General features: G+C 39.1%; 1 protein-coding gene across 1 annotated transcript in view; it reads right to left on the bottom strand.

Annotated features, from left to right (window-relative positions):
* Positions 1–17,116, bottom strand: part of SNX25 (sorting nexin 25) — an 81,485-nt gene that overhangs the window by 44,707 nt on the left and 19,662 nt on the right. The window contains exons 3-5 of the mRNA XM_014889691.2: positions 16,157–16,373; positions 3,552–3,724; positions 2,495–2,681 (exon numbers count right to left, since the gene is read on the bottom strand). Of these exons, the coding sequence (XP_014745177.2) occupies positions 2,495–2,681; positions 3,552–3,724; positions 16,157–16,373 (577 nt within the window). The remainder of the gene's footprint in view (positions 1–2,494; positions 2,682–3,551; positions 3,725–16,156; positions 16,374–17,116) is intronic.

The following is a 17,116-nucleotide window of genomic DNA, read 5'->3' on the forward strand; positions in this document are numbered from 1 at the left end:
AATGTTTAATACAAAATCATGAGTTCCCAGCAACTGTAGTGCCTGTGGTTAAATTTCCCTCAAAGCTAAGCATAGACTGAAAATTGCTACTGCTTGTATGTGTTCTTTACCAACATGTTGTGTAGCAACATTACAAGTAACAGGAGGAGGCTTAGAGTTCATGAATGTCATGCACTGGCTTAGAAAAGACACTGAAAAATTATTTCTAAATAAAACCAAGAAAAGGAATTCTTGGTGAGCATAATTACCCAGAAAAGCATCTAACTGGGAAACACTGTTTAAGTAAAACATGCCAGTAATTTATTTGTTGTAAGAGAACTGGAAGCATTTTCCCCACTCCCATCTCTCTAACAGACTTTTACTGTGCTTCTCAGGAATAGGTGCACAACAGCTTATTTGTTTCTTCCTATTTAACTCCTTATAGATTTCCCCTGTGATTCACTGTTGTGAATTACCGCCAAGTACCACCCATTTGTTTTGGGTTTTTTTCAATCCATATAGGGACTACTGTTTGCTTTTGTTAATGCAAATCTGCAAGCTTTCACTGGTTAATCATGAAAGCTTTGCCAAATAGACTACACAAATTTGAGATGGCTGCAGGTTGGTCCATCTCTTTCAGGGTGCTCCTACAGTGCTGGAGCACAAAGAATAGGAATACCTTCTTCCATAGGAAACGCCCTTTAACCACTATCCCAGAGACTGGATCTGTACAAACAGAGGAAGGAAGAACACTGCCTCCAAAATCAAATGCTATTTCTCTTCAGAAAGAAGATACAATTTTTCAGACATTTTCAATTAAAATACTGATCAGCTCAGACTGATCAACATTTTGTAGAGTGTAGAGGAACACATTTCACGATGATGGCAGTTGGACTTCACGGACAAGAAAGGAAAAACCTAGGTGCAGCCAAAACCACATTATTTCATAAAGCAGATCTGCTCTCTGGTATTAAAGAATACAATTTAAAGTGACCTATCAGCTAAAAAGAGAACACACTGAGCATTAATGTGCTTGAACAACAACAACAACATAGGAGTTTCTTTTGAAACAAACAGATCCATTAGCGTGATTATGCTAATAAATATGTCGATTAGGTTTTAGGCAGAGTCTAATAGAGACTAATTTCTGCTCTCAGGAAAGGCACACTGTCCCAGAGTAAAGAGCAAATTTTACAGCAGATGAACAATAAGTAGCCAAGCAACAGAATCATTTCACCATCACCTAAATGTATTTTCCTATTCCAGAAATGCAAGTGGTTTCAGAATCAAAGAGAAGAACAAGAGAAAGCACGATGTTATTTACGCAGCCCGCATACTCCATCCCAGTAAGCCATCTCTTGGTCTGATCAGGCCAAGCCTAACAGAAGTTCAGGGTCACAAGAGATGACACAGAATTCATCAAATGTAATCGATATGCCTTTGTATTTCACATGTTGCTGCAGCCATCTGAGAAGAGAAAAAGCTGACCTGCAGCAGCAACAAAGGAAAGGTCGGAAGAGGAAAAACTACCAGTTCTGGCTGGTGGTAAGAGCTTAGGACAAACACTACAGAAATGGTTTCAGAGGTCCTCTAAATCTTTGCACTGCTCAATAAAACCAACTCAAGGACACCTAGGGAGGTTCTACAACAGCAGTATCTCTGTTCCCTGCTTCCCAATCAGTTGTTCCTTATCCTTTCACATAAATCAGAGGAGAAACAGCTGTAAAGATAAGGCAAGCATAAACAACTGGTTCTTGGGTAAGCAGGCTTGAGATGCAGGCAATATCTCATATTAAGATGAGATATTAAGAGGAGTGATATAAGTAAAATTAGCATGGAAGTAAGCAGGTGCTATTTGCATTAGAAAACAGGAACATCAAACAAACTCATGATATGTAGGAGCTCAGTGATATTTTTTCTGTTTTTAACTCTGTAGAGTTCATTAGCATGGTTAAGAAGGATGCAGTTGGGAAACACCTCCCTGCGATAGTCCAGCAAAACTTCTCATCTGGTGGTAAAACATGCTAGAACTCAAACCCCTTCTCTCCATGCCACAGAATCACAGCAAGCTGCTCTGAATGCTCAGTGTCCCTAAAGTCACTACAGTTCACAGTCAGACCACCATGGCCAGTCATAATTCATAAAGACAATGAGGAGAAAACTATCCACACTAATAGAAATTCGACCTGTTTCATCTAACGCCACAGAGGCAAGCTGCAAAGAAGAGTTCAGTATGCCTTTCATACATTTCAAACATTTATGCCTTTCAAGAGTACAATCATCTCCAGTATACTAAGCAGAGTTTTTATGTGTTTTCTGCCACTGAGTTAAAATGCTGATTACGTTGGAGATCTAACAAATGTTGTAGCTTATCCTTACTATCTCTGCTTCACCAAACAAAAAGAAATCTAAAATTAAATTTAAAAAGAAAAATCACAATTCATTCAAATCTCAGTAATGGGCTGGAAAAGAAGCATGTTTAGTTTTGAATGAGCTACAGTGAAACATTAAATACCTCAGTTGTTTCAGGAACTCAACATCGGAGCTGCTGTTAATGAGCTTGATGAACTCCTCATAAGAAGGAGCATATGTGTAGTCTTTCTTCTGATGCTCATTCATCTGTTCCCTGTACTCCAGCTGGCTGAGTAGCATTCGGTTAATGTAATCTGGATCACTCAGCAGTTCCACCACTGGTTTCAGTACTGGAGAGGAAAAATTTTTAAAACAAAATCCTTATGTTGAAGAATAACTGCTGTCTTGCAAACACAAACTGCAGATAAAAGGCAAAAATAAATATCCAAGTTCATAAACGTCAAAAAATCCAAAACCAGTCTTCTGGACCACACAACACATTTGAGATTGCATATACTTTCTTGATAAAACTGGTTATTCTGTTACAGAAAGTGATGTACATTGACAAAGCTGAGCTCTATTTGGAAAATTCCCAGTGTTTTAGTTATTTATGCTGTGTGCTCTGAAGGCTATGACATTATAGCCAGTATAAATGAAAGGAAACTGAACTGTGTAATATACTTGGGACTTCATAATTTCTGAATTTGACAGTGACATAAAAAATGCATACTGTATTTATAAAGTATAGCTGATAAAAACAAAATAGAAATCCTTCAATTTAAAAAAACACACTGGATAAATCAAAGTGCAAAATAATAAATATAACAATGATTTAGTTATAGGATCTGTATAGGACATGTATAGGATACCGATTTAAGGATATGTTTATTCATCTGAATAAAATATGAAAGGCCGGAATTATTCATATAATCACTATAAATAAATAGTGGAAAGCTGCAAAAGTATTCATCTATGAAAAAACAGAGAATAAAAAAGGACAAATTGTATTTTATTCTGAAATGTGACAAAAAGTCTGGCATCAAATCATGAGAGTTAAATAAGTATATGCTTGATTTTGTGAATAGAGTGTCTTGCTGGCTATCACAGAAATGAAATTTCAGAATGCAAAAGCAGAGCATCAAGATTTTTACATTATAAACTTTGCAATTGCTAATGTTGTACATGTACAAATGGTTAATCATGTCTTATCTTCGATCTACCTTTTGTTGCAAGTATTTCTGCAAGGACAATGCGCAAGCTGACAGACTGGACATCCTTTGAGGGTAGGAGACAATACACCAGAACTTGAGAACATTTTTGCAGAAATCTTACTTCTTCATCAGCGCTCTTCAAGTATGAGTGCAGCAAAAAAGGTCTCGGTGGATCTTCCTGCCTAGAGGGAGAAAAATAAAAAAAGAGAGAACTTACATACCACTTGTATCAGAAATCATCTATGATAATCAGTCACTAATTGATAAAAGGCTGCAGCATGAGCACTGGGTGGGTGCTGTGCTGAACATGCACAGCAACATGCTGCTGGGTGAGTAAGCCCACAGTGCACACTGTGCAGTTTGCAGACTCCTCACAAACAAGTTTTTGGATGACAGCTCTGAAAGGAAGAGGGAGCAAATCTCCCTCACCTTGATTCTGTGCCCAACACTATCTAGTTTCTCTCCTTGCAGGTGCCAATGGTTTTCTGGACTTTTCAGAACACGTTTGACTGAACTCCTTAGTGCAGATCACAGCTGTACATCTTCGTTATACAAAAACAGCTGCAAAAGCAGAGACAAAATACCCTAGCAGTTCCTTTATGGCCACATGCCTGATGTGCTCCAATCCATTTTAACAGCAAGGTGACCAAGCCAATGGTTCCAGACCGATAGACACAGTGTCACCTGAGAGGCACCACAGTAATTTACAAAGGCAGCCAAGATTGTCTCTAAGTAGAAGGCTCTAAGGTGCTACAAAGGCTTCTAACTGCCATGTCTCATACCAGTACCACCTCCTATTTTCCATAACATCTGCTTTCTTCCCAGAGCTGGAGGCTGCCGTCCTGGTTAGTTTGCTGTCCTAGTTACTCACAGAGCTACTCTAAGCCCATTGCCTCTGTTTGTAGAAAAAGCAACGATGAATTGTATACAGTCAAACCAAATGTTTTCAGTAAGATACTACTATAGGGCCAATAGTGACAGGCAGTATTGTATAACAACTAATTTTTCTAGTCAGTTCAGGAGGGTGAAAATATATTGGAATAGTAACAATAACTCTGATTTTGTTCTACTAATACAATATTTTGTCTTAAGAAGATTAAAATTAGTTTTACAATTAATTCTCAGAAAAACAAATGTGAAGATGACATTTGGGTTTGATTTGACTAATGCCTTTACACAAATCAAATGTTTTGTTTGCAAACACGGATCATGAAAGTTGTTTCAATTTTTATAGGTAAGACAAATTTCAAAACAAGTCCCTTGGAATATCTTGGATATAAATACTCTTTTCTGAGGAGTAGTGGTTTATGAAGATGTGTAATCTTCATCATCAACCAGTCCAAGTGATGCAGCTGACTGAGCCCAGAAAGCTGTTTATCTTGTTCTGGTAGGATCTTTTCTCACTGGCAGCTGAATACATAGTTATTTTCCTCAGTGCATTTCTACTTCTCTTGCATACTCCAGACATGTCCCAAGGCCTCCTGTACATAATATCAAACATTCCCTGTCATGTTCTCCCTTAAAGGCATTCATTATTTATCCAAACCCAGACATGTCCTAGACAGATTACCCACACAAAGTCTGGATCATTTACATACAGACACCTCTTGTTGTGGAAGTAAAGTCTTCCAGACAGGTTGGTGCACCCAAAGTCATCCACTTAGAAACACAGCCAAAAGTGTATGCAAAATGCTGGCAAACAGGATGACTCACAGTGAACACAGAATAATTAAGGTTGAAAAAGCCCTTTTAGATCATCAAGTCCACCACTAAACCATGTCCTTAATAGTCACATCTACATGGATTTTTAACATTTCTCAGGACAGTAATTTCACCACTTCCCTGGACAGCCTGTTCCAACACTTTACCATCCTTTCAGTGAAGAAAAGTTTCCTAATAATGTAAACCTCCCTTGGCACAGCTTGAGGCCATTTCCTCTTATCCTGTTGCTTGTTATCTGGGAAAGGACACAGAACCCCACCTGGCTACAACCTACTTTCAGGCAGTTGTAGAGAGCAATAAGGTTTCCCCATGAGCCTCCTCTTCTCCAAACTAAACATCCCCAGCTCCCTCAGCCACTCCTCACAAGGCTCATCCTCCAGACCCTCCCCAGCTTTGTTGCCATCCTCTGGACATGCTCCAGCACTTCCATGTCTTTCTTGCAGTGAAGGGCCCAAAACTAAACCCAGGATTCAAGATACAGCTTCACCAGTTCCAAGTACAGGAATTATCACTAGAAATGATTCCTGTGTATTAACAACTATGATACAGAGCTAGAACTAAAACAAATGGTGACTTCTTTTTGGCTGTGAACAAACCCCATCTTTTTTAGGCACCTTATTTCTGGGAAATGTGACATAGTGATTAGACCAAGATATACTTTCATAGCATGTGAAAAGCATAAAACAGAGCCATAATGCACAGAAAATTTCACTGAACAGAGATTAGCCTTCTTTGCCTTCAGTATCTATCTACAAGTCTCCTGAGGAATGCCAGTCTGTTTGGGACTGCAAACACAGTGGAGCATTAACTATACCTATGTTATCAGCCATGCAAGAGAAGTCTGTCTCCCTATTGTAGGAATTTATTCCCAGAGCCAACACATACAGCTTTGCCAAGCTGGACCTATGCCAGGACTTTTCTGACACAGTCAGGAGAACACAAATGGAAAATGGAACAGAATAAATAAGCACGTAGGTAAATATTTGGTTCTTATCCTTCTAATTTGTCTAATGTGTTCCTGCCTACAGGAATGCAAGGGGGAAGCAGAGTTGCCTATTCTCCAGTTCACAGGCTGCTCAAGAAAATCTTCACTTTTTCCTGGAGTTATCTCCATTACCTAAGAAGATACGAGTCTCTAGAACAAGGTTTTGCTAGCCAAACTATATCTACATGTGATCTAAAAAGCAAAAGGGAAGATATTTACAAAAATAATAGAGAAACAAAGTCTTCGGGAAATTCAACTCTAAAAAAAGCATTCCCTGTCAGTGCAAAACAGTTCTGTCAACAAATCGTGTAGTATTCATCACTGTTGGGCAAGAGAAATAAAAGGAAGACAAAGCAGGAGAGGAAGCTTGGGGGAAGCTTAACAGCTACAGAATAAATCAATATGACAGTGATAAAGACAAAACATACTGGTTTATATCCTCCTTTGCACGTATGCAGGAAGTTTTACAGTTCTATTTGTCCAATATTACTATTGATGAACTTGCAGGGCTTGGTTTTTTTTACATACTTTTTTTTTCTTTTCTGTGTGTCAACAAAAGGTCTGGCCAGTAAACAGCAGCCCTTTTAACCCAGACTTCTCCTTCACCGATACACATTAAAAAAGAGAGCAGTGAGCAATTACAGAAGTATTAACGCCACTGCTCAGCTACCAAATCATATCTGGTTTGGAGCAGAGCTAGTTTCTCTCCTTGCAGGTGCCAATGGTTTTCTGGACTTTTCAGAACATGTTTGAGTGAACTCCTTAGTGCAGGTCACAGCTGTACCTTTTCTTTATACAAAGCTGTAAAAGCAGAGACAAGATACCCTAGCAGTTCTTAGAGCAGAGCTAAGATGTCCTGATCAGGCATATTCTTAAGGCTTCCTATAAAACCTACATCTTCAATTCTGTGAGAATGTGGCACTGTTCATTTTGCAGAGACCAACAGAAAAAGTAGAAACTTAAGTGCAATCCACATACATGTACACAAAGCAGAGTGCTGCTACATCTCTCCAGTGTCAATAAAGATATTAAGCACTATTAAATAACCGAAGTAGTAACATAGACATTAGTTCTTTTCCTATCTAATTGTGAACATGTATTATTAGCACTGTGTGATTGGATTTTCCAAACAGTCCCTCAATAATCACAGAAAACTGAAATAAAACTGCGTGCAGATATTTTTAGACAGAGCTTTAAAAGCCCAGTCAATTAACCATAAATTCTGAGCACAACTGTGTGCAGTGAACTAATATAAATGTGGCACTCTGGCAAATAGTTCCAAAACAGGCATGATACAGACTCCGTAAACTAGGCTAAATTAATCTCCTTTAGGCAATATTCGAATAATGGCAAGTGGCAACTTAATTCATTTGTGTCTTCTTAAACAATTAAGACTGAAGTAATAGTGACAATAGTAGTCAATCAAGATGCAGGTGACTTCAGTGATTTAAAAGAGTGATTCTGTCATATGCTCTATATAGTACTCTTACAGATCATATCCCTCTTCTCTCTCCCATGAGCTACAAATACAAAGCCAGCCTTAACCTTGCCCAAATTCCTTTTCCATAATTGTATTAAAAGCTTTCTCTGAATTTTTAACACTATCCAATACTTTTATACAGAAAGGAAACTTATTTCCTTCAGTTGCCCCTCAAAGCACAGGAAGATTAAGCAGCAGAGTACAAATATAGATCCATAGATAGGACCTGCCAAAGTGAATTCCTTTGTACCAGGTCTGTTCCAAGCTGTACTTCTCTTTGGGAACAAACTGATATCTACTGTATCTATTCTCTGCTCAGAGGCCACTTCATGCATTTACTCCCTGTGTATCCCACCGAGTGTCATCAATGTTAAGACTTTATTACCCCCTTACTGCTGCAAGCCTACAGTTCATCCAGCACTTTATAAAGGAAAGCACAAGACCAGATTTGCTGCAGTATTCCTGAAGAGGAGCAGTTAAAACATTACCAGGGTTATAGGAGTATCATCATGTCCTACCCATACTATAAGTAAGCAATTCTGAGCCAATATCAACATCTTTTTAATAACAATATTTCATTTCTCAGGAATGCAGGACCTGTGGCCATTTCACAAGACTGGACTATATCCTGGGCTTCCCAGTTTCCCAATAGAGCAACTTCATGGAAATCTTTTTTTTCCTGAGAATCTACTCTAGATATCCATATTTTTGACAAGGACCATCTGCTAACTGTCAGTATTATAAAGATTCAAGAGTATTAAGACCTGGTATTTGAGGTTGGATGTATGCACCTGACACAAAGCATCTTTGACAAACATAAGCCAATTTGCTTTGAAATTAGGCAGTAAGTAAAATTAACACACACATACCCTCCCCTGTAAAAAAAAACAAACCAAAGAAAACTCCACGACTCCAAAAACCAGTCAAACAACAACAACAACCAACAAAAAAAAAAAAAAAAAGGCAAAAAAAACCCCCAAAACAACCAAGGGGTATGTAAAAAATGAACAATTCTTCTACAGGAAATTACTTAAGGGATGGATGAATTAATGGATGGGTGGATAGAGTGTTTCCTTCAGCCTTGATATTTCTTTATTTAGTCTTTCAAGAGACAGCCTTGCAGAGCTCTATTTAAGTCTCAATCAGTACAATTGTGAGCTGAAGTGCACGTGCAAGTCTAAATAAGTGGCATCAGTATATTCAACATTCACTATGCATTTTCATTAAACCAACTCTGAGAACTACCAGAACCACAAGCAGGCTGCATCTCTTCACCTATATCATCCTCAGAGCTGTAAGCTTCTTGACAATGCAGCAAAGTAAAATCTGCTTGATCTATTTGAGTTTTCTACGACATAAAAGAAACAAAAGCTTAGATCTCTACAAGCCAGTATAACAAATACACTAGAAAAATGTATCTACTAAAAAAAACCCCAAACAAACCAATGAAAAAACAAATCACAAACCCCAGAAAGCACAACAAAAATAGAAACAGTAGACAAAGCCAAACCCAAAATTTCCATAGCTGCTATTTTATCAAGATAAATCAGCAAGTTTTATAAATAATTTCAACTAATGTTTATGGCGCATAAACCTGTCATTTATATATGCCACAGTTACCTCTTACAGGAAAAAGCATTTGACATGTTGTATTAGTAACAAAGAGTTTATGTATGACCACATCAGCACCAGGATGTCCTAATGCTTATTATGGTGTCAGGGTTATACTCCATCATTAACAGCAAACCCAAACTTCCCACACTGAAGCTTGAAAAGAAATGCTGAGTTTTAGACCCGGTGCTATCCAATGGATTGAATTTAATAACACGCTCAGGCCTTGGTTTTTCATGATTGATTTGCTCTCAGAACTTTCATATATAGCTGTCCCCACTGCAACAAATTTTTACAACTTGATACTAATCCCCTTGATACACCTTTCCAGGGGCTGACTGTGATAACCAGCTCTTAGTATTTCTGGTTTCTGGCAAATGGAATTATAAAAGAAAAACAAGACCTATGGGAGGTGTTTAGTTGCTATCCAGACAACTTAGATGCATCTATAGAATTAACCAAGTTAAATCTCAGGTGTTAAAACTCCCTTTGTATCAGTCTGTTCTTCATCTGTGGTGGAATCACCTTTTATTTTTACTATCTTATCACAATACACACTGTAATCACAAAAAAATTGAAGTTATATACCCTATACATGCCAAGGTATTCACCTGGGCCAAGAAAATGAAGTTATTTTCTCTCCTTACCCTGTATGTAATACACAGAAAACAAAAGGAACATTATCAAAACATGTATGATACAAACTTCAATCCCCAAACAATATACCATACTGATGACTCGAGCAGCGATTTCCCCACAGCAACACTTTCCAAGAGCATTGAGCTCTTAACTATAGGTTCTGAATCAGCACTGGCAGCTGCCTGCAGACCCCAAGCACTCATTTTGCTAGGTCATAACTTATGTTGCGAGTCTGGGCACAAACACACTAAAAAGACAATAAAAACATTCCAGCATACCCCAACAGATGCTGTGTAGCAGACAACTGGCCAGAAGCAGCCTGCAATACCACACATTCATGTTTGCAGAAACCAATCCTTCCTGTGCCTCTGGGGTCAAAGGTGCCCCAGCTGTAGGTTTAAACCAGAACACTCAAAACCAAAAGTTATAAGGGAAAAAAAATTAAATTTAAAAATTAAAATACTACTAATAATAAAAATAAAACCAATGTCAGTTGACCTCTTCTTGCTGGGGTTTGTTCAAAAAGCACCTGGTTGTCAGGGGGTTCAAGACACAAGGATTAACTATCTTCCAATCCCACATTGGGAAACCAAGCACTCTCCTGTTTTTTTCTGGGGTTATTGTCTTCCCAATGGCTGGTATGGGGCAATATTTTGGATTTGTGCTGAACACGGGTTGATAATATAGAGATGTTTTTGTTATTGCTGAGCAGCACTCAGACAGCATCAAGGCCCTTTTCTGCTTCTTGAACCCCCACTGCTGGAGGTGCACAAGGAGTTGGAAAGAGACAGCTGGGACAGGTGATTCCAGCTGACCAAAGGGATATTCCAAACCATGTGGCATCATGCTCAGTATGTAGAGCTAGGGGAAGAATGAGCAAGGGGGGGATGTTTGGAGTGATTGTGTTTGTCTTCCCAAGTCACTGTTATATGTGATAGGGCCCTGTTCTCCTGGAGATGGCTGAACACCTGCCTGCCCATGGAAAGTGGTGAATAAATTACTTGGTTTGCTCTGTGTGCAGCTTTTGCTTTACCCATTAAACTGTCTTTATCTCAACCCACAAGTTTTCTCACTTTTAACCCACAAGTTCCCGCACTTACTATTCCAGATCTCTCTGAGCATGCTGGTGGGTGAGTGGTTTGTGTGGGGCTATTGCTGGCTGAGGTTACACCATGATACCTACTTGTCTAATGCAGGCAAGTCTTGTTTTGCCTATGCTGCACCCAGCAAAAACTAGGGTTTTATTTATCAAATGTTAATAGTTCTGTAAATATATAGAGCAGTTATTCTTAGCCCAAAGAAAGGGCAAGGGAACTCCCTTTTCCTTTCATGTGGACAGCTTCACAGAAAGACACTATTTGTCTGCATCCTGCTTAAGTCCTTCCAGTACTGACTGAGCATTTCATCCAGAAAAATAGCTGCTTCTAGCTTTCAACAAACATACCATGCTACCAGAGGGAGACTACATTTCTGGGATCAGATCATTTCAGCCCCAAAAAAGTACACTGTCACCACAGACAACACTGTACCCACATACCAACATGACCATTTCCATCATTATACACCTCCTTACTCAGCTCACAGTCCATCCTTGACCACATAAAATGGTATTGCCAGTATTCACCTTGCTTATATTCCAGTTAAAGTAACCAAGGAAGGACTCTTGAACAAGATATGAAGGAATAAAAGGTGCTATGAAACATGAATGGCTGAATACTAACCTCTTTACCCTTGCAGGATGCACTTGGCTAATCCTGTTATAAATGCACTCCTGATCCTGCACATACAGGAAAAGAACAACGGTTTCTAAAAATAAATTCAGGTCTGACTTCCTCCATGTCTCAAATTCATAAACTAGCTAATGCTGGATATAGGAAATTATCATATACCATTTCTATACACCAAGCTAATACTAGAAATTAAATGGTTTCCTATCTAAATTACACAAAATGCCACAAATTCTCACTGAAAAGTGTCAGTTTCCTTTGAAACCCCAACTGAAACTCAAAGTCCACCCCAGTTACACATATAAGATGAAAAATTTGGGAGCTGTCTTGCCTACATCTTGCATTGCTCTATGTCACTCCAGACAGTTCTGCCCATGGCTAGAAGTGTCTCTACCCTTATTTCACTCAGTAGATGTGTGCCATGCACAAGAAAGACAGCTACTGTTAAAGAAAGTCAGGGGATAAAATGAAGAAATGGGAAACAGACCTGCCACTACAAGGTTCCTTTCTCCCAGTTCTCTGTCTCCAACCAGCCACCATGAAAGCAACCTCTCCTCTTATCAAAGAATCATAGAATGGTTTGGGCTGGAAGAGGCTCAAAGATCATCTAATTCCAATTCCATGCTATGGGCAGGGACACCTTCCACTGGACCAGGCTTCTCAAAGTCCCATCCCAATCTGGCCTTGAGCCAGGCTTTGAAGGAAGACAAGGCCTCCTAGCACTTTTCTTCATTTCTGGCCTCTGCTAGCTATTTACCTTGAGCTGTTTATTAGTAAGTGGATTTTTGAGATGGTTAAGATTAGCTAGAGGGAAAGCAGGAGCAAAAGAAAAGACCGTAGCACCCTTCCTCATTCTGAAGGGTCTCAGCCTATTTTCATCCCCTCAGACAACCTGGTTAATCACAGATTGAAGTTAGTCAGTGAAAGCAGAAAAGTAAAAGAAACCCGTGTGTCCAACATGCACCTAGTCACAAAATACACGAACTTCACTCTGAAAAAACAAGACATCTGTCCTCCTGGGCATGGATGATTCCTTTCTGCTACGTTAGTGGATTATCTGTTACCATACAGGAAAACCAAGACAAAGTGGCTCAGGTGGAACCCCCTCCAGAGACAGTATCAGAGGTATTTAAAACCTCATAAGCTGCCACACAATAGACAAAATGCCCTTTGCTGTCACACTGCAGTATAAACTCAGCAGTGGAAATGAAGGAGGACCCCGAGAGGAGTCACAACAGGAAAGATACCTCTCTCTAATTACAGCCTCTGTTCCACTATATTTATCATCCAAAACTAACTGGATTCATTATGAGATACAGAGGGAAATGTCAAAGCCAATTTACATTTATTACTGTCTTTAAAACATTAACAGAAAGCAAAGCAGATCAAAAAGATCTGCATTCCCTACCTTAGGAAGAATTTTTTGTGTTTGAACTGTGGCAATTCAACTGTGATTCAACCCAGTAGACAACTGAACACCACACAGATTTTCTTATTCACTCCCTCTCACTGTGGGATGAGGGAGAGAATAAGAAAAAAAAGGTAAAATTCCTGACTTTGGGGTGACCTAATTGCAGCCTTCAGGTACCTGAAGGGAGCTGAAAAGAAAGGTGAAGAGAGACCTTTTACAAGAGACTGCAGTGACAGGACAAGGGGCAATAGCTTCAAACTGAGAGTAGGTTTAGATTAGATCTTAGGAAGAAATTCTTTCCAGTGAGGGTGATGAGGCATTGGAACAGGTTTCCCAGACAAGTCGTGGATGCTCCATCCCTGGAACTGTTCAAGGCCAGGTTGGATAGTGCATTGAACAATCTGGTCTAATGAAAGGTGATGCTTCCCACAGCAGGGGTTTGGAACTAATGACCTTTAAGGTCTCTTCCAACCCAAGCCATTCTATGACTTGAGACAAAGAGTTTAATAAAACAGAAAAGGTAAGGAAATTATTATTATTATTAATAATAATAATAATAAAAATATATAAAGCAAGTGATGCACAATGCAAATGCTCAACACCTGCTGGCCCAGCCAGTTCCTGAACAGCATCTCCCAGATAGATTTTGCCTACTTTATATACTGAACATGACACCATATGGTATGGAATATCCCTCTGTCCAGCTGGGGTCTGCTGTCCTGGCTGTCACCACCCAGTTTCTTGTGCTGCCCACTCCCTCAGCCTCCTCACCGGCAGGGCAGTATGAGACGCTAAAGTCCTTGACTTAGCCTAACACTGCTTAGTAACAACTATAACATCAGTATTATCAACATTATTCTCAACCTAAATCCATAATACAGCACCATATCAGCTACAAGGAAGAAAATTAAATTTATGCCAGTTGAAAACCAGGACAACAACACAGAAAATAATTAAAGGCTTCCAAGCTAGAAGTGACATGCTTTTTAGTTCTCAGTCTATAGCTTAAAATGTCAGCAGATAAAACTCCTAGCTCAGTAAACTCCATAGCAGTAGGCTATGGAGTAGGCTACAAAACTCAAATTCTTGTTAAAGCTACAAATCATCTTAAATAGAAAACACTATCAGAATATTTGCTGTGCTTTTAGGGTCATTACCTGCGTGCTCACATCACTCAGCAGCACAAATTCCATCTGTATTATATGAGCACAATGTCACTTTTCTGCTTACTTTGCAATAGCCCGTACATAGCATTTAAGCTCTCTCTCCATCTGCTAAGAAATGGTGAGTCCTGTGCAATTTCCATATAGCTCCCTGGACTTTTTGAGCAAGCTTGGATGAGCAGCATGAAGATATTCTAGTGCTATTTGCATCATGCATCATCATGTTACTGATCTGTCAAGTACATTAAATCCAGACCTTTGTCCTTGTGAATTCACAGCCTTGCAGTCTGCAAAAGAGTCATTGAGTCCAGTTCCAGCCTCTATAAATTGTTCAGTTAGAGCTGTTGAGTTGGTTTGGTTTTTGTCTAACCTGCTATTACACTAAATCTTGATAGAATGTTTTTCATTCCCATATTAATGCAGCCTGTCTTATCCAGAGTTAAGGTGCATTTACTATTTCCAAGTGAAGAAGTTAACCAGAAAATAACCAAAACAATTTCTTTTAGTTCTTCACAGTGGAAATAACAATCCAACAAAGACCAGATTAAGTGGTCATAATTCTCAGCAGAAAATAAACCTCACCAACATTCAGCATTAATAATACTTAATAATTCTGCAATTCTAGGTCCTACATCCCCAGCTTCAAACAGAAAAACATTCAGATTTAAAAATAAAAACAAAACAAAAAAAAAAAAATCCTCATTCTTTAACTGCTCAAATCAAATTATTCCCAAAAGCAAGCACTTTATTCTGATAAAGGACAAGTGCAAGCATGATACTTAAAAATCAAGGAGCACACTTAGGAGTTTTATCTGACCAAGAGATTCCTACCTCATTGCAGAGCTAAAAGAAAGTAGTACCTAGAACCCACTGCAAGATCTACTGCAAAGTACATACACCTTAATGTCTTGTTTTCTTGAATGTAACCATCCTTTAGTGTCTTTTCTTTTTCTATGCATTAGCTGACGTAAAAAATTAGCTGAGATCTACCACAAATACATTAACCATGTCTTCTAATACAGAAGGGAAAGAAGTGTCAATGTCTTTTCTGTCTGAAGGGGTGTCAAAAATACATAGTTCTAACTGTAGGTAAAAACAACTTCAGAGAAGAATATGTACAGTCTAAATCTGAATGACCAAAGCATATTCCAATCAGAATAACTAAAATGGAGATAAGTGCAGATCCAAAACCAAATTCCATGCACAATTAGACAGATTGTGCATTCAGATGTGGGAACTGCATAGGCTAAGAGATCCCATTTGCAATTACAATTTGGGTGGAACTCTAGTGCACAGGGGAAAGCTGACTTTTTCAAGTAGACAAAGAGATCCTTGCCAAAGAGGAAAATCACAAAATTACCAAAATAACTTAAGCAGAGAAAGAAAATACAGCAAGCAATTTTTCCACTAGAAAAAATCTTGTTACTGCAGGACAGGCCACCTACAGAAATCATAAGGCTTTGCCTCCCAGGGCTAGAAGAAATGGAAAACTGAATGGAATTACTCCTGGTGCTATTCTGGGAAAGGTGCAAACTATCTTCTTGTCTGTTGATTGCACTGACAGTGGCCCTTCTTTCCCTTGCATGTTCACAGTACTTTGCAGGAATTGCTCACATAGCCCACCTCCTGCTGTGAACAAAGGATTCATGTATTCAACTGGAAACAGTAGTGAATCCAAACTCTTAGAAAAAGGAGTCCAAGTGTTTCCTTACAAATGTCCTGAAGCATGCTCGATCTCTAAAATTGGTAATAAGCTTGAACTATTTTATCAGTTTCCCACAAAAGCATTATACACAGTCTTCATCATTTTGATTTAGCATATCTGTAAGAAAAGAGAGAAGCAGAAAATTCCAATGAAATGCAGTTTTATTTTTACCTGGCATTGGCTCCTTTAAGGTCACAGAAGTGCGAGAGTAAAGCTTTCACTACATCGTTGCAGACAACTTTAACTACATCAATGTGACTCAGCCTCTGTCGCAGCTGCTTGGCAATCTCCCAAAAGTCTTCAGAGAGCAGCTGGTACAGCTGCCCCTCATCTCTGCTGAGTTGCCCATACCAGGACAGGATGTAATCTCTATAGCTGTAGTCAAACACTGAAAGGAGAAACAAAACAATAAAATAGCAAAAACTGCAAAAGGACAAGGCACACCAAGATAGGAAAAATCTAATCCTCCACCCCTCTCCAAAACTGTGTGGGAAATAGGCTTCACAACTACTTCTTGCCAAAGACAGTCAGGTTGGCAAGGTTACAGCAACCTGCACCTGACAGGTTACTGCAGGTCACTTTGCAAAGCAAAGCCTTTAAGTGGATTTGCTCAGACAATCAGGTTACCAGCTACACACAAACCTCAGACTAATACCTGTCTCTCAGCAGTGGCTTTGCTTATATGAACTACCATATAATCTGACTGTGTCTAAAATGCTGCAGACTGAAGCCAACTTTCTTTACATAGGAACTGAATAGGCTCCATTCCAAAGTCATGGCTAAAAAGAGAGGTGGTAAAATTTTCTGGATTTCCAAAGAAACATACAACACAGAACACCACCACAGGAAGTACATTATAGGACGTACAGAAGAGCTAAGAGAGAACAAGTGGATTAGTGAGACCACACGAATTTCAAAAATGACTAAGTACTCCAAACCATACCAACAGGCAATAACCAATATAACTAATTGCAAATCCCACGGCAACACTCTCTTCTACCATTCTGACTTTGCTTTTTGACATTTGTGTGTCACCGGTTTTACTGATGTTTCATTCCAGTAAATGTCCCTGGAGGTCTAAGAGGGAGCAGGAGGCATTCAGGGAGAACACATGAACTATTTAGCAGTTGC

This window comes from Sturnus vulgaris, chromosome 4 (genome assembly GCF_052056855.1).
Source record: "Sturnus vulgaris isolate bStuVul1 chromosome 4, bStuVul1.hap1, whole genome shotgun sequence".
NCBI classification, from domain to species: Eukaryota; Metazoa; Chordata; class Aves; order Passeriformes; family Sturnidae; genus Sturnus; species Sturnus vulgaris.